Source organism: Poecilia reticulata, linkage group LG7 (assembly GCF_000633615.1).
Source record: "Poecilia reticulata strain Guanapo linkage group LG7, Guppy_female_1.0+MT, whole genome shotgun sequence".
Classification (NCBI taxonomy): domain Eukaryota; kingdom Metazoa; phylum Chordata; class Actinopteri; order Cyprinodontiformes; family Poeciliidae; genus Poecilia; species Poecilia reticulata.
Window position 1 is genome coordinate 3,199,903 of NC_024337.1, and position 18,550 is coordinate 3,218,452.

At 40.1% G+C, this 18,550-nt stretch overlaps 1 protein-coding gene across 2 annotated transcripts; it reads left to right on the top strand.

Moving 5' to 3' along the window:
- Positions 1-4,002: 4,002 nt before the first annotated feature.
- On the top strand, positions 4,003-18,495 carry sdcbp2 (syndecan binding protein (syntenin) 2). Of its 2 annotated transcripts, none has more exons than XM_017305751.1 (9): positions 4,003-4,151; positions 9,525-9,576; positions 10,383-10,479; positions 12,379-12,479; positions 14,124-14,285; positions 14,776-14,951; positions 15,227-15,398; positions 16,135-16,226; positions 17,088-18,495. In XM_017305751.1, exons 2-9 carry the CDS (start codon positions 9,526-9,528, stop codon positions 17,140-17,142), a joined length of 906 nt encoding a protein of 301 aa, XP_017161240.1. In that variant the 5' UTR covers positions 4,003-4,151; position 9,525; the 3' UTR covers positions 17,143-18,495. The 2 variants fall into 2 exon arrangements, with proteins under 2 accessions (XP_017161240.1, XP_008411051.1); XM_008412829.2 differs by having other exon boundaries at positions 4,005-4,151; positions 14,121-14,285.
- The last annotated feature ends 55 nt before the right edge of the window (positions 18,496-18,550 follow it).

The following is an 18,550-nucleotide window of genomic DNA, read 5'->3' on the forward strand; positions in this document are numbered from 1 at the left end:
ATAATTTAATGAGTAACTTTTCAATTTTATAATCCCAGCCAGATTAAAAATATGTTGATTTGGTTTGCATTTTATTTAATTTTTCACCTTTATTTACGCAGAGCATGTACAATAAATTACTGCAACAGCAAGGCAGGCATGAGAATACAAAAATACAAGTAGTATATATTAAAAATCATAAAATATCTTTGATGTTATAATTGAAATTCATTACAAAGTGTTTTGGTCTCCAGCATATAGGACCTCCAAAGATTTAACTTATTTATTTATTTATTTTAATAATTGCATGTTTTTGAAAATATTATAAAACTCGTAGGCCTATAAAGGTGAATTGCAATAATATTGGTCTTGGTTACAGTAATCTAAAGTGGACAGGAAAACATACTTGCATAAAACACTGTATGTATTGTGTCTAGGCCTGTCACGATAACAAATTTTGCTGGACAATTATTTGTCTAAAGAAATTATTGCGATAAACGATAATATTGTTTCAAGACCTTTTGACACTGATTTAACGGAAACGACTAATGATACATGCGATTTCCTGATATTTATTTTCAAAATAACACAAAACACTGGAACTGATAAACTATCCATCCATCCATCCATCCATTTTCTTCCGCTTATCCGGGGTCGGGTCGCGGGGGCAGCAGCTTCAGAAGGGAGGCCCAGACTTCCCTCTCCCCAGCCACTTCTTCCAGCTCCTCCGGGGGAATCCCAAGTCGTTCCCAGGCCAGCCGAGAGACGTAATCCCTCCAGCGTGTCCTGGGTCTTCCCCGAGGCCTCCTCCCGGTGGGACGTGCCCGGAACACCTCACCAGGGAGGCGTCCAGGAGGCATCCTTACCAGATGCCCGAGCCACCTCAACTGGCTCCTCTCGACGTGGAGGAGCAGCGGCTCTACTCTGAGTCCCTCCCGGATGACCGAGCTTCTCACCCTATCTCTAAGGGAGAGCCCAGCCACCCTGCGGAGGAAACTCATTTCGGCCGCTTGTACCCGTGATCTCGTTCTTTCGGTCATGACCCAAAGCTCATGACCATAGATGAGGGTGGGAACGTAGATCGACCGGTAAATCGAGAGCTTCGCTTTTTGGCTCAGCTCTCTCTTCACCACGACGGACCGGTACAGCGCCCGCTTCACAGTAGACGCTGCCCCAATCCGCCTGTCGATCTCCCGCTCCCTTCTTCCCTCATTCGTGAACAAGATCCCCAGATACTTAAACTCCTCCACTTGAGGCAGGACGACCCCCCTGACCCGGAGAAGGCACTCTACCCTTTTCCGGCTCAAGACCATGGCCTCGGATTTGGAGGCACTGAGCCTCATCCCGGCCGCTTCACACTCGGCTGCGAACCGCTCCAGTGAGAGCTGCAGATCACGTTCCGATGAAGCCAACAGGACCACATCATCCGCAAAAAGCAGAGATGCGATCCTAAGGCCACCAAAACGGATCCCCTCAACACCTCGGCTGCGCCTAGAAATTCTGTCCATAAAAGTAATGAACAGAATCGGTGACAAAGGGCAGCCTTGGCGGAGTCCAACTCTCACCGGAAACGAGCCCGACTTACTGCCGGCAATGCGGACCAGACTCTGACACCGGTCATACAGGGACCTGACAGCCCGTATCAAAGGGCCCGGTACCCCATACTCCCGGAGTACCCCCCACAGGGCCCCCCGAGGGACACGGTCGAACGCCTTCTCCAAGTCCACAAAACACATGTAGACTGGTTGGGCGAACTCCCATGCACCCTCCAGGACCCTGCTGAGGGTGTAGAGCTGGTCCAGTGTTCCACGACCAGGACGAAAACCACACTGCTCTTCCTGAATCCGAGGTTCGACTATCCGACGGACCCTCCTCTCCAGGACCCCTGAATAGACCTTACCAGGGAGGCTTAAGAGTGTGATCCCCCTGTAATTGGAGCACACCCTCCGGCCCCCCTTTTTAAACAGGGGGACCACCACCCCAGTCTGCCAGTCCAGGGGAACTGCCCCCGATGTCCATGCGATATTGCAGAGTCGCGTTAGCCAACACAACCCCGCAACATCCAGAGCCTTAAGGAACTCCGGGCGGATCTCATCCACCCCCGGGGCCCTGCCACCGAGGAGCTTTTTGACCACCTCGGCGACCTCGTCCCCAGAGATTGGAGAGCCCAGCCCAGAGTCCCCATGCTCAGCTTCCTCAACAGAAGGCATGTTGGTGGGATTGAGGAGGTCTTCGAAGTATTCCGCCCACCGGCCCACAACGTCCCGAGTTGAGGTCAGCAGCGCACCATCCCCACTATAAACAGTGTTGGTGCTGCACTGCTTCCCCCTCCTGAGACGCCGGATGGTGGACCAGAATCGCCTCGAAGCTGATAAACTAAATAAACAAAACAACCAAAAACAAAAATAAAATGGATTCTCAGCCTCCATTAACAAAAAACATACTTGAATAAAAACTAAACAACATAAAGCCAAAGTGGAAATAAATACTGCATTCAACCAAAAGAGTGCAGATCATGAAGTCTGTATTGGCCTTCAGTAATCACTAGATTTAAATAGAGAAAACCGGCACATCTGACTACCTAATGCAATAGTTCACACTACACCATTTTTTGCCCCTATTTTCCACTTATGACAATCTTAGATTGTTGGCCGATCTAACCGATCATCCTGCAGTGTGTGGTGGGTTACGGTAGATCGTCCTGGCAGCTCCGATCTAAATCAGGGGTTTTCCCCGACTGGGAGCTTTAACACTGAATGTGACAGGTAGCCAATCAGAAAGCGCGGATTCTCCTCCTGCTTTCTGAGGGGAAATTACTGAGGGGAATCCCAAACAGCTGACACGGCGCAACCCGAAATCCAGCGGACATCGGAGATGATATGTGGTAACAACATTAATATTTATTTAACGTTTCGTGCAAAGAATATAGAAATGACAAAGAGAGGAGTTGGAGCCAAACTGCTACCTCAGTTGATAAACCCGGTAAGTTTTCAGCTGTTCTTCGTTAACGTAACATAAATAGGTTATAATGATTTTCCTTCAGCTAGGACTTTACGCTGACTCTATAGCCACATGCATCACAGGTAGATTCTAGTAAAGCATTGATTAAAGCCTGATTTTAAAATTAATTAACTGGACTTGCAGCCGTTATTTTGTGCCCATGTGGCTGGACACCACATGGCACGACGAACCCGATCGAACCGTTATACAGGGATTTCTCTCGGCTAATGTGTCTCTCAGGGTTTGAAAATGGGCCGACAACTCATGTAATGTGCGCTGGACATTAGACTAAGGAAATGAGGAAGGGAGGGTCAGTGGAGAGCACCGGAGCTGAACCTTTTTCATTCAGCGTCATCAACAGAAAGAAAAAAAAAAGCAGGAAGAGACGATAAAGACGACAATTAAAATTATCTCGATAGGTTTTTTTTATCGTCCGATTAATTGATTTATCATTTATCGCGACAGGCCTAATTGTGTCTTTCCAAAATAACGTGAAAAGGACAGTTTAAGGACAGATCCAGAAAAGTGATTACCTTAGAGCTGGGTCTACACTGGGTCAATGCAAAAATATTTAGGCATACTGCAGGAATCTTCTTCTTCTTCTTCTTCTTATTATTTACTAAGTAGCGAAAATTGTTCCAACCAATATCACAATTTCCAAGAAATTATCCCTTAAAAATGCAGAAGTGTGCTTGCTCATATTATCAGTTTTCCAGTACAAATCTTATTGGTTAGCTGATGTGCCTTTTTTTCCTTCCAAATCTCTATTGAAAGAAATGTGATACATACAAGACAGTAATTAATATGTACATAATCTAGACTGGTTATTCCCATAAATACATAAAAAAAAATTACAAAAATCAAATGTTTTTCCACAGCTTCCTTTTCATAGAAGTCAAAGCTATTTATAATGTACTGTCCAGACTCTTTATGTCAATTAAAAGCGGAAAAATAACGTGGTTGAGTCATGACTCATGTGACCGATACGGGGCGTGGCTTTCGGCGTCAACACTGATTGACGTGGATCGGAGCAGGAAGCCAGCAGTGACATCACTTTCCAGAAGTCCCCTTCAGGTTTCAGACAGCGACGAAGAAGCAGCAAAATAAAGGGAGAGCGCTACTCTCTGGGAGTCCTGTCGGTTCGAGTTGATATCCACGCAAACACTGAGCAGGTGAGGCTGTTGTTTCTAATAGCGTTGAGGTGAACCTTTCTCAGCGGTGAAGGGTTTCGTTTCGCCCACCAAGCTAACACCGTCTCGGCTAGCTCCCCTCCACCTCCTCCGCTGTTTATGTCGGAACAAAGACGGTTTCCGTCGCGGCTCCGCGACTTCTGTCTGCCGTCAGATTTTCACACACGGTGCTTTTACTTTTATCGGGGTTTTTTTTTCCCCTACCTGGTCTTGAGGTGGTTAACAGAAGTCTTTTAAAACCAGTCAGGCTTGTTAATTTTTAATGATTATGCAGTAAGGCTAGCTTACGTTGATTGGCGAGGTTTTGTGTCTCAAATACAACCTTAGTTTCCGAATAAAGTTGTTTAGGTTGGAAAGCAACCTAAACTAATATTGTTAAGATTATTAGTTTTTACATCTAGACGAGATCACCTTACACCGCATGTATTATTTCTAACCCTTATTTATTTATTTTATTTTTTACGTCACCTATAAGAATAAATACGACTGTCTTGTTATATGTCCGTTGGTTTGGTTTGTTATTTGCCTGTACTTGATGTAATGGACGACATATTTGGCAGTTACAGCGCTCAGGGTGTGGGTCAGTTCATATTTTCCCATCAGTCCTCCGACCTCCCTCTCTCCCTTCCTCTTTTTGCTTTCCCAGCCATGTCAGTAGACCGGAATCAGCTGCCAAAAACACCACATTCTTGGATCCAACTAATTCGTTCAGGCCTCCTGAAGTTAGCTGTCCAGCTTCCGCCTGCTTTTAATAGCGGTTGTCACATACTACTGTTGAATAGAAGCAGTGGAAAGTGACTGAGTTTGCTTATTTCTCTGAGTATTTCTGTTGGAGTTACTGTTTGCATTCATGTGTCTGACCTCGTTACATATCACTTGGACTACGAGGAAGATGAAATATACTAAAGATGAGAATACATAACTATCTGGCTTGTGAAGTGTAGATTTCCACAACAGGATAAATAAAAAAATAAAAAAACGTTATTGGAAAAGAACAAACAAAAAGTGATCAGGCTAACTCCGCTTTGTGTACATTTAGGCTGATGACATCACAAGAAGCAGAGTAATAATAATAAAAAAAAAATCAACTAGCATTAGTAAACACAACAGCTGAGTGTTGAGAAAGAACTTCCTGATATTTAATCTGCCAAGTTTTCATACTTACTCGTTACTCATGAAATGAGTAAATTCAGTACTCTTTCTGTTTTACAATCAGTCTGAAACTCTGCTAGCTTTCCTGAACAACTTCTACCTTTTCAACAATGGGATTTTTTTTTCTTACTTCTACCCTCTTGTGGAGTCTTCATGGCGATGTTGTGGAGGGTTGGTATGGCTATAGGTGGTTTGTTGGGAAATTAAATGTTGCTGTAACTCCTGCCATTCACAAATCTTCAGAGTTGTTGTGGATGGTGATCTTGGTAGCAGTTAGTCTCGCAACAATCTGAAGAAACTTCTGACTGAAGACAATGTTGCTGTTTGACAGTGTCATGACTGTCATACATGACATACTGAAGGCTCAACCTCCTGGCAGCATAAACAATACAGTAAAATGTCCTGTTTGACACTGTCAGTTGTTAGCAGCTCTGCTAACTCTCCTCCTTTGCTTTTGCTTCTCCCTCTCTCTCCATGCTCTTTTTGGTCCTTTTCTTCTGGGTTTTGGGAGTTGTAATTCAGGTATTATTTGGACTTTTGAGATGCTAACTAGCTTCTTCCAGTTATAGAGAAAATACCTTGTTGTCATGATTATGCATCAATTGTCCAGAAGTTGAAAAAAGTAAGAGCAAAAAAAATCCTTCCAGCTTCACAGGATCCAACGCCAGAAGCAATAATTGTTGAAAACAAAAAATAGAGGTTTTGATTAAATATTTTTGAAATGGGAATTTAATTGCAAACAAATAGAAGAATATTTGATAGAAATGCTGATTTGCAGAAGAATAGCTAAATAAGAACAATACCCAATCATTAAATGTAGATTTGGTGACGAGTTATATTTGAAGTGAGTTTATCTTCTAGAAAAGAAATGTTTTGCTTGTAACTTTAAAATAATTGGCAGTTGTGACTTAATGTTATACTTTTTCATCTTACAAATCATGCAATAAATTATGTTGACGACCAACTTCCACTGCCGTTGCTAGAGGACCAGGTTATGTCATCAGGAGTTGCTCAAACTCCCATTTTCTCTCCAGTCCCATTCACAGCGAGTCCGCAGGTCGGTCCGAGAGAAGAACACAAAGCAAGCAAACGCATCGCTGAAAAGTAAACAGCAGAAGATATTTAAAATGGCCTTCTTTGTGCGCCAACACAATGATGCGTTTGTGTGTATGAGGAGTGTGAAGAAGGGAATAGAGTAGTGGCCGGAGTAAAGCTGGAGGACTGAGGTATCTCAGTGATGCGATCGTGGCTGACTTATTTGCTTGTTTTGAGGGCTCTTTGCAGATTTGACATGTCTGTGTCAGAGCAGGTCTCCATGCACATAGACTGTGGTTATGTAAACATGAGTCAGCAGTGTGATAATATTGAACATTTGGTATTTGGGAAGATGCATTTATGTGGGAAGGGTCTGTTAGTTTTGATATCGTTCAGTCACACCTATTGGTGTTTTTCTATTTTGCGATGAGGAAGTGTTCTATCCACACGTCTTGTGACTGACACACATTGTTGTGTAATGGACTGAACTAGATCTGATCTGCAACTACTGACTTTGATTTACATCCTGAAGAATGTTTTTAGCATATTTAATAACAAGGACTTCTCCTTTTAATCGTTATCGGAAATGTCCCGATACAACTTTTTCACTTCCGATCTGATACAAATATTGTAGTTTTGATTATTGGCTGATACCAATATCGACCCACTTATACTTTTATTACTCATTTTGTAGAGTGGAATGATAGAAAAGGCTTGATAAAGTAATATTACTCGGAGAACAGCAGTCCACAACAATAGGTATGAAAACAACTGACGTATTTATTATTAATCAGTGGGTCTGTGTGAGGGATACAAGTACTGCTGGATAGGCTTGTCACAATAAATCAATTATAATAAATTAAAACAAGCTCAATAATTTCCATTTACATGATTTAGAGTTTTTCTCTTTTATTTTCCTTCTCTTTTTTACCAAAAATTGGATGATGAAAGTTTTCAGTCTGATGCTTTGGCCTCAACTAGCCCATCTTTGTTTACAGAGACTTCATAATTAATTTTGTTTGTTGTTTTGTTAATTTAATTTGGATATTTAAAATGTCTTGTGGTGTTTAATGTTCATTGGAATTTTAAAGTTTATTGATGTTGGAGATTGTGTTCCTGCGTTATTATGCCATTACCATTACGTTACTTGAAAAGGGTCTCAAAACAACAATATTATAGTTTATCTTTTGCCCAGCAAAATTTGTTATCGTGACAGGCATGCGGGATAGAAATTCTGGAGTGGACTAAACGCTGGATCGGACTGCAAGTAGCAAAGATTTTAGACATCTATGCCAATGTAATACGATACCGATTCAGACCAAGTTCCAAAATCAATATTGAATTTGGACACTGGGTAGAAAGACTTGTAAAGTTGTCCTTTATATTATTAATAGAAATATTGTGTTTTCTTTATTTCTTCCTCATATAATATATATTTTTTTTTTTTATTTTTATGAAAGAGGCAGCAGCCAGCTACGTTTTATTTCTGTTGCACCAGAAAAAACAGATTTGAATAATTAGCTCAATATAGGGTTCATGTTACACAGAATAGTCTCCTGTCTAGCAGTTTGTAAATTTCCTAGCTGATGATCTACAGAGAGGTTTGGCTGATGAGAAAACAGTTGAGAGCAGGTATTAGATTTGGGTTATGATCTTTATGGATCATAGCCTAACAACAACAGCCAGGAAGTTCTACTCCTCCTAGTTTCTCCATATTTTGCCCCTCTGCCGCGTTCTGTTTCCATCTTTGTGCAGCCTCTGACGGCCTTTGCATTTCACATTTTAGAGAAAGATGAGGAAACAAATAAAAGGCTCATTTTCTAATTGGGTAGTTTTGTACCCGACTAAGTCGAGCGTGATGCACGGTGAACTGATACTAACCGTGTATCATTTTGCACCTTCCTTAAGGATGTTTCTAAAAATACTAATGTAGTCTTCTGTAAGTCAGTGTAAATGCGTCTCAGATAAATAATATCTAACAGCAGATTTGATCAAGAGTCATAATTTGAGATCAGATCCTCAGTTGATGGTAACGGTGTATTCTTCGGCCAAAGACTTGGCCGATTACCAATCTCCCAAAATGAAGGAAATCGGCACCGATAAATCGGTGCACCCTAGTGATTTGCATCACTGAACTTTACACAGTAACTGCAGTTAATCAGTGGTACAAAAGTGGGTTTGCACTACGAGGGGCCAATATGTGCACCAAATTATGGTGAAAAAATTACTTCTCGTCGACGTTTTCTGTATTTAATTTGATATCTTCATTGAACAAATGGGAGAAAATAGTAAAATTCGGACAGTCGCAGTGGGCTAAAGAAGAGAAGCCTTGATCTGTGGATGATTGGATGGAACTTAATGTCAGTGATAAATCACCTCCCTCTGTTGGACAAGGTGGTGTTTCTGTAACCTTTTATTTGGTGCAGGTCAAATAAAATCCAACATATAAATGTTTGCCTTTGGAAAAACTCCTTCCAGAACATTGATAAGAGGCAGACAGTCAGATAAAAGAGCGACAGCTACCGCTGCAGTAAATTCACAGGCGGACTTTCACCTTTCCAGTTCTTTTCATTTGCTGAAGCAGAAGTAGGTTTGTGGGTAATGAAGTCATTTGAGAGGATTCGTGGCGCTTCTGTTCGGTATCTGTCGTTATCTTCCTGAGAGCCTCGCCCTGCTTTGCTGAGCTGTTGCTCAACCTCAGTCAGCTGATTCCCTTTCATTTCCTCATACTGGTTCAGACTGCTGTCATGTTTATATCCAAGCTAATGACGCTGGAGCTAAACTGTGCTTTCAGGAGACCTTAAGGGAATTTATAATGTATTATAATGGAGAACCACAACCCTCTTTTGTGTCCACTTTTTTTTTCCTGCTTCCTTCATGCTATTTCAATTAAGGCTTCAGTTAGTAGTTTATTTTTGGATAAAATGTCTATTTGTTGTTTGTTAAAGTGGCAAAGTCTTCTTTAGAACTGCCTGTGTTTGGCTTTAACAGCTGAAGTCTTAATATTTTATTGACCTAATCTATTCCAGTAATGCATTTCAGCTTTGCAGAGTAGTTTGATCCAGTTGTTTCAGTAAAGTAGCTTAAGTTCTATGCTAATGGATAACATGGAGTTAAGCTAAAACCTTGCTGCTCACAGCCATTTTATGTTTTTTTTTTTTTTCTCAGAATGTCTCTGTATCCATCCCTGGAAGACCTCAAGGTCGACAAGGTCATCAAGGTAAGAGAAATGTGCTGCTATGTCTCTGTTTATAGCATGTCGATTCACCGAGATGTTAAGTTATTATTTGTTGGTTCTAGTAACCAATTCTACGTGAGCGTATGTGAAGGAGACCAGCCCGATTGAAAGAAGCTAATTGGATCCCAGCTCTTTAAACTGAAGAATGTTGCAAAGATAAGATTCTTGGGGAAATCAGGCATTAACCAGTTCCAATGTCTCTGCAAGAGCTGGGATCTGAGAAGATAAAAGAACATTTGCATTATTCTAAGCGGTCATTATTTGTTTACATCCATTAATTGTTTAATGTTGTTTGCAACATTAATACAACAGGAAATCATAACAAGAACTTAGCAAAAAAAAATTGTCCTTTTGAATGTTCTTCATTTGGTATCAACAGCCACACCAAAATGTGTTGTGTCCACTTGTTTCACATGGTTAGTCCACTCTTCAGAAAATGATGGTGTTTATGAGTTTAAAAAAAAAAAAAACAATCACTGATAAAGGCTGATTAAGCTAAAATCGTCACACTCAAGTCAACAGACATATTTTGAGTGCGTCTCTAGTCTTAACTCAGCCCTCATTTGTTTGGCTTCCATGTTACTTTATGTAACACTTATCCAGATTTATGTTTGGCGTAGTTGAAACCAAACGAGTGCATAACAATTCCTGCCCTTTGCAGTGTGTTGTCCTGTACCTTATCTTTCCCCAGACCTTCACCATGTCTCTGTTTTGTCCTTTTCTGTTGTTCTGAATGGAATCTACTTCACTAAGCTTTCATTTGACTGCTGTGTCTGATTGCTTTCTAGGCTCAGGCCCAGTTTGCACAGAGCACTGCCCCCATGCCGGCCATCACTGAGGGAACCTACCAGCCTCAGCCTGTTACTGCTGGGATGCCAGGATCCAGTGAGTCCCACGCCATGTTGCCAGTGCTAAAGCGTTTAAAACAGATCACTGTATCACTGAACTATACACAGTAACTGCAGTTAATCAGTGGTACAAAAAGTGGGTATCTAAAGTTTCCTATAATGTTTTTATTTCTTGCTCTTCTTTTCTGTGCTTGTGTCTGTGTCCTCATTTTGAGTGAAATTCTGTCAGTGGCCCACATGTTTGATTCATAATCATTGGAAATGGACTGAAGATGGGCAGAGATTAGAGACAGTGGAATTTTTGCTAATCTTCTCCCTTTTTCCTGCATCCCATTCTCCCACCCCTTCAGAGACTCCTCTCTCTCTATTCGGATGCAAAGTCCTGTGGGTTTTTCCTCTTTTGTTTTCACCTCAGCAGAGCTCGCTGCGAGTCACCATGGCGACAGGCTCTGGCAGTTGTGCCGGGATAGGGCGAAGGGAGGTGAAGGAGAGACTCACGGGTATTTAGCGAGCTCGAGAGGAAAAATGGAGTCTAGTTAAAGGAAAAGGAGATGAAATAGTCAAATTACTGACAGAAATATTCCTTGCATTAAATATTATTGTAAAATGCAAACGCTGATTTTAGATTACTTTAATAGAAAATTAATAGGTTTAAATATTTATCCAATTAAAACCTGAACATGTCAGTGGCTCTGCTGTTGTCCAACGAAGATTTTCATCAAGCATTTGTTTCCTCACCTGACATGCCAGCATGCTTCAATGCCTCTATCCTTATTGTATTGGACATATATTATATTTCCTTCTGCAAATGAATTTCCACACTGCCAAGGCAGCCTTACTAAGTATTTCTGGCCTCGTTTCTAGTGCAAATATCTCATTGCTCTTGAAATGAGACAAAACTAACTTACAAGTAACTTTTCAGCAAGATATAGGAGCTTGTTTTAAGTCATTTATTCCTTAATATTAATGAAGAAGTACTGGTTCCACTGGCAGTGGGCAGGAGAAAAATTTATTGTTACAAGTGCAGTAATCTGCCAGTCAAATTAGTACTTTTGAAAACCTTCCATGTGTTCTATAACAGCTGATTAGAGAGTAATCAGATTCTCTATCCACCATGTTTGTTTGACATTTTTAGCACAGACAAAGGTCTGGAACCACATTGGTTTACTCAAGGCACAGACACAGACTTACCGCTACAGTCTGGAGGAAAACTATTGTGAATTTGAAGAAGATAAAAAGATGAAATCCTCAAAAATTTGGGTTGCCTGAAAATATAGGCAATGGCAGATTTTTTTTATTTTATTATTTTATAGTCGTCACCGTCAACGATGAGGCCAAATTTCAAGATTTCTGTGTTTATGACTGACTCCATTCTTTCAATATTTTTATTTCCAAACTGGAAACCCATCAATCAACATTATTGCTGGTCATTGTTATTCATTACTTGACTGAATGTCTTATTTAGTACCATTAGTAATCATGCTGTAACTCCTCAGCTACTTCCTGTTACCAAATCTCCATCCTGTTGGTCAGGGTGATTCTTTTCCTGTGACCTTGTTTATACATAGCAGGCCATCATAACTAGCATCACCTCATTTTGTTTCTGTTTATATATTTGTTTAAAGACCAAAGAAGATGAGTAACTGTAGAACATACAGTTATGTGTTCATGTTTTCACAAGCAGGAAAAACCTGCTAATACAGATGACTGCATCTGTAACTGAACACTGCTGTTGTAAAACATGGCTGCCATCATCTGACATTCTATCAGGTGTTTTTACGCCTGTGAATGAAGGGCTGATTGTGTCCGTGTTCAAAGTTGAACAAAGACCTCACTGAATTTCTGGAAGCTATTATCCAGTAGAGGGCAGATCATCTTTTCTGTCTTCTCAGACTCATTAGTTTTTTTTCATCTTGCATCTCCTTCTTTTTTTCAGGCTTGTACCCTAATCTGGAGGAGCTGGGAGATTACATGGGTCTGGCCCTCAACAGTGATGAAGTCCAGAGGAACCTGGCTCTTGTTCCTGTGGCTGACAATGTAAGCAGTTTAGTGTTTGTTTGCTTCATCATTATCATCAGACTTGTTCGTTTGTTTTATAGAGGAAGTGTTATGTAAAATGGACTTTTAAAAACATACCTGAAATGCTGCCTTGATTCTTTCATGCATGTTTGCAAAAAATCCTTTAATCGCCATGGCAACCATTCAGATGTGCAAAATGCTTGGATGGATGTGGAACTGCCTTCGAGGACGAAGCTGCTCCTAAGAGCTGCAGATTTGGAGCTTCCATGACTCCCCCTCTCAGCTCCTTCAGACTAGCCAGCAGCAATTAGCAAACACCTGGTATAACTGTACATCTGCTGAGCTCATTATAGAAAATACTTCTGAGTGAAACGCTGGTAAAAACATTGTTAAAGGGTTAAACAGAAAAGCGATGTTGCGTTGACTTTATGAAGGTGGAGTTTCAGAAAGAGCCTGAGTTTCTCAAAGACACAGATGCCTAATTTCAAGGCATTAAATTACGAAGTCACTTTTCTTTTAAGTCATATTTGTCATAGCTTTTCTATAACTGATGGCAACGTAGTTACTCGATTGAGCTGTAAAAGAGCGTTCTGTGCCTGGAAAACGCACAGAACGTTTTCCAGGCACAAAAGAGAACCAGAAGAGGTCAGGCTGGATTGGAAACACAGAAAGCTGCTGCTCTGCCTTCAATGCAGCAGGAGCAGGAGATCCAGTCTGCAGAGTGACTCACTGCAGGCCTGAAGCTGAGTGGGAGACTGTGATCCCTTCACGCTCCTCCAGCAGCCTGCTCCCACCCCCAGCCTGTCAGCTTTTCTGCTGTTTGATTCAAACTCTTATCTTGATGCTTCACATTTTTCATCTTCTGTTTGAAAGCTGAAGAAGTGAAATTTCTAAAGAGCTTCATGAGACATTTTTAATTGTTCTGCCTGCTGAAGGAGGAGATGAAACGCAGTCCTCCCACATACAACTGAAATATTTATCGGTGTCAAAATGTGGAATGGATCGAACGATCTCAAATTATGTGCTGTTTCGATGAGCTTTAAAAGAGTCTTAAAATGTAAAATTATAAAAGCTCATACTGGTATTCAAATGTATATGTGTTGTGTACCCATGTACAGTTGAAACCAAATATTTACATACATTGAACTGTGAGGCACTCTTTTTCTCACTGTTTGAAGTTAAATCTGACCAAACTTTTCTTAGTTAGAATAACCAAACTTAATTCTATTTAAAATGTAAAACTTGTCGAACATTTTTTAGAAGTTATTTAGTAAATTTCCTCGAATTCAAGACTTTACATGGATTTGGTCAGTATCAAAATGTTTGTGCCTTTTTATTCACTGTATGTAATTATCTAGTTTCAACTGTATGTGTGTAATGTAAGTGTGTAATATTTAAATATACACACATTGAAATATTTAAATAAATAAATGTGTAATGGCACGTCTCTCGATATTGTTGACATTTTGTTTGAGTCTATGAAAATGGTGGCTAAGTCAGCCTATTCCTTTGTTGGTAAATTGTAGGTTGGAAAACAGTACTTTATTTTGTTTTCTTCTTAGTAATACAAATTTACCAAAATAAGTTGATCGGAATAGCTCTTTTTAAATCAGTCTTCCCTCCTTCTTTCTGAACCTCCTTGTTCTTCTTTACACACAGCAGGTGGCGCTGCCCTCCGGCTCTGGCGTGGGGGCGATGGTCCGCCCCGTGACGGGAACAGACATGGGCGTCAGGAGGGCAGAGATCCGTCCTGGCCTTCGAGAGATCATCCTCTGTAAGGACCAGGATGGGAAGGTCGGGCTCCGGCTGAGGGCCATCGACAACGTGAGTCAGCAACCGTCTCGCCTGCGCCGTTGACGCTCGTAAATTATTTAGCACACACTGATTTCTAAACACCTTGTTCCACGTAAGTGCTTTTGAGGTGCTGTAGAGGTGGGCCCTTTCTTACACTGCACTTAGTTGTGTGTGAAAATAAGAGATTTCTGGGTTGAGTTGGATGATGTTTTGATTAAGCCTGAGACTTTTTGTGTGTGAAGAAATTGTGATAACCACTAAACTGATCATCTATGTGACATTCCTGTTAGAGGGTCCAAAATTTGTCAAAGGCTAATTCTAATAATAGGCGGTAGACCAAATGTTAGTACTACAGAGTATGCTATAAGGCATGTGGTTCTCTCACAGAGCGCACTGACCTACAGATGGTCATGCTGTCAAAACGTTGTTTCTGCCTAATTTCAAATAAGAGTTCTTAAATTAACTTCTCTTCCATTCTCTTCCTCTGCTCCGCTCACTAACTGAATGCTTGGGGCAATAGGGGCTGTTCGTCCAGCTCGTCCAGGCCAACTCCCCCGCTGCCCTGGCCGGGCTGCGCTTTGGGGATCAGGTTCTTCAGATCAACGGACAGAACTGCGCTGGCTGGAGCACAGATAAGGCCCACAAGGCTCTTAAAGCTGCGGCGGAGACCCGCATCGAGATGGTGGTCAGGGACAGGTGAGGACCGTTTGATGTGAAGAGGCGGGGAATAAAACATGACATAAAACTGTAATTCCAGTCATTTCTATTTTATACTGGAGGAAATTCTGTCTAATTAGCTCGTCAGAATTAAGAAACACCCACCTAGTCACTGTAAAGGACTGAGGTCATTACTTTATTTTTTGATGTTACATGATCTATTAATCCTACATTTTAATTTATCCAGGACATCAAAACTGAAGCTTTACCCTTGTAAATCTCTGATGGTCCGCTGTGAATTTTTTGTTCCCAAGACCTTTTCAGCGCACCATCACCATGCACAAAGACAGCTCAGGACATGTCGGCTTCATCTACAAGTCTGGAAAAATCACCTCCCTGGTCAAAGACGGCTCTGCTGCTCGCAACGGCCTGCTGACCGAACATTACATCTGTGAAATCAACGGACAGAACGTCATCGGACTCAAGGTCTGACTGCATTTATGACCATCAGCCACGGTTTAGCAAAAATTCTCTTAAATGCTGTAAGAATTCAACACTTGGTGGGATTGTTACGGTTGTTACGGGATTGTTTAGGAAAAGTATGATTAGGTGGAATTATTGTCTTGTCAAATTTTGATTCAGTTGCATTTCCTTCACTTTTTTTACACAACCATGATGCAGTAAACATGCTTCCACTATATCCACTATTTAAAATAATTTACCAAAAGTTGAATCCAGATTGCTTATCACATTTTTGCAAGCTGATGAAATGTTACAAACGGTGGGTTTTAATGGAAAAAGAATCAACGTCTTTTTGCTTAAACTAATGTCACCAGTTTTGGGTCACGACCCCGTTAGCTAAGAGGTACTACTGTAGGATACAGAGTCCAACACTTGTATACACTGCTTTGTTTGAAAGGAAATAAATGCTGACATTTTAGATCGAAGATTCAGTGACTATATAACTACAGTAAAAAGATTAAAATAAAACAACTTAACATGTTTTATTAAAATAATTTAAGATGGCCAGAGTTAAACTAATGCACTCACACTGAATGGAATCACAACATAAATGTGTCTCAACAGTCTGTTTTTACATTGGTATTCCACACATCCACATGTTAATATGTTCTAGAATATTTGTATGTGTGAGTACTAATTTTACCTTCTGTATGTTTTTTCCAATAGGATTTAATTGCTGACATGTCTCTGTATTTTCTAGGACTCTCAGATTAAGGACATTCTGAACACTTCCCCCACCACCATGACCATCACCGTCATGCCCAAGTTAATCTATGAACACATGATAAAGAGGTACGCCCAGCTCCATCCTTCCATTTTAATCAGTTTGCTCATTTAGAATTTAACATGTTCATTTTTTTCTGTTATCTCTCTGGCAAAAGTGTGCTGTCGATGTTTTTGGTGCTTTAAACCAATAGTTTGACTGAGACTCTCTGCAATAATAGTTGAATGACTCTTTTGCTAATGTTCTTTTGGACAAAATGAAATGAAACCCACATTTTAATTTATTGATTGGTAATTTTAGCAGTATGTTATATAAAAGATCTAGATTCATATTTGGTTCTAAAGTAATTAGTTGATAAATTGACTGAGATTGAATCACAATTTTCTATTTAACTGAATCTCCTAAAAAGTGCAAATATTTAACTTTATGTTATATATTTTTCAAGTATTTTTTAATTGTGTGATGCTTTACTCTGAAATTGTAATATGCAACACTGTTGAAAATTTAGTTCTGCAGTTCATCAGAAGCAGTTTATCATTTATTTCTGATAAATGGTCACGATAACAAATTTTACTGGATGATGAATTTCCCCACAATGTTGTTCAGACAATCTCAAAGTAATATATTGCTACTAATGCAAGTCCACCCTTTAAATAAACTTTAATATCATAAATAACTCTCAACACTGGCATTGTAAGATATTTTGAATATCCTAAATGAAATAAAACAACCAAAAACAATAAATAAAAAATAAATAAAAACACCCAAACTAAAACCATAAATAAAATGGATTGCAATGTCTATAAGCAGCTCATTTTGAATTATTATTCAAATTATTATTTGAATTAAATTATTACAGTGAAATTGAATAAATGATTGCATCCCGTTTATTTCCAAGCTGATGGAAACTGTATTTGTTTTCCGTTCAGGATGTCCACCGGCCTGCTGCGGTCCGCCATGGACCACTCCGTCCCTGAGGTGTGAGGACCGTCGGCCATGCTGAAAACCGTCACCATGTCTGCAGAATAGTTCCTCTTGTCATTTTTAACCGTTTTTTTTCTTCTGTCTTCATACCAAGAAGCCTTCAACTTCACATCACAATTGTTTTCCTTCATTACCTGTAACATATTCTTAAAACAAAACCTTTTTTACTCTTCACTTTTCTACATTTTATCATTAGTACTGTCTGTATGTTAACTTAGTAGTGTGATGTTTAGTACACATCTGTTTTTCCTTTTTTTTTATTCAGGATTAGGACTATAGAGTAAGTTTTTTTTTTTTTGCTGTTGTTTTTTTCCTTCTTCTGTTTAAAAAGAAACATGCACAAACTATCATGAGTCCAGATCTTCCTCCTCAGTTTGGAGCCAAGTCGGTGACACTTCATCCTTTCCTAAATGCTGTAGAAGTCGATCGGCAGCCATGCGGATAGTAGATGTAGTCTCTGCACACCTTTCTTTTTCTGTAAATAATCCAATCTGAACTAACACCTGGGCTCTCCGAATCAAAAATAAACTCGTCTAATTCCAGTGTACAGCCATATACCAGGGGCCAGTAGGAGTGGTTTGTTTTTACTTCCTCTCATTTAACGGTGAGGATCAGGTTTTAATGAAACAATGTGAGTGTTAGCATTTTTTTTTAATTATTATTGTTGATTTGCTGTTCCGAGATTCAAAGTCTGAACGCAGCAGTTTTCCATATTGTCCAGCAGGTGGCGACCTAGAACAACACAGTTCCAGCCTCTGATGAGCTGCAGCTACAACAAACACTGCATTTTCCAGGGGGAACTGTTGGGAAAAGAAACAATGTTTGGAGGGAAATAAAAGAATAATCTGAATATTATTATGGTCACCTGTTAATTGATGGTAAAGCGTTGTATGGTCTTGTGTTTCATGAGGAAATGGCTGATATCATTTCATTGGGGGCCCCGAGTCGGGCCCGCCCACTAAGTGCACTTTTCATTACCTTATAAGAGTTGTTTTTTTCTCCTGTATTATCCATTTCACCTTTTTTAATCTTTGGTGCCTCGTGTTAACCAGACAACTCATAAAAAAAAAATTCCATTCGGTCATTCAGACAGGACTTCCTGCTGTCTTCTGCTGCGTCTTGTCTCACGACCGATGAACAAAATCGACCTTACACTTGTAAATTCCAACATGTTCCTCCTTTTATTGCTGTTCATTTTTGGGATGCATGTACTCTTTAATTTTCTCCGTATGCAATCTGATAAACAAAAAAAAATGCTGTCATTCTGTAAAAAATATTACAAAAAATCTAAAAGTTTATATACAAATGTAACCAAGATAATATTGTAAAACTGAATAAAGTCTTTTCTGTTCACACCCTGATTCTGCCTCATTGATTCGCAGTTCGATGACAAAGACGACAGGAATGC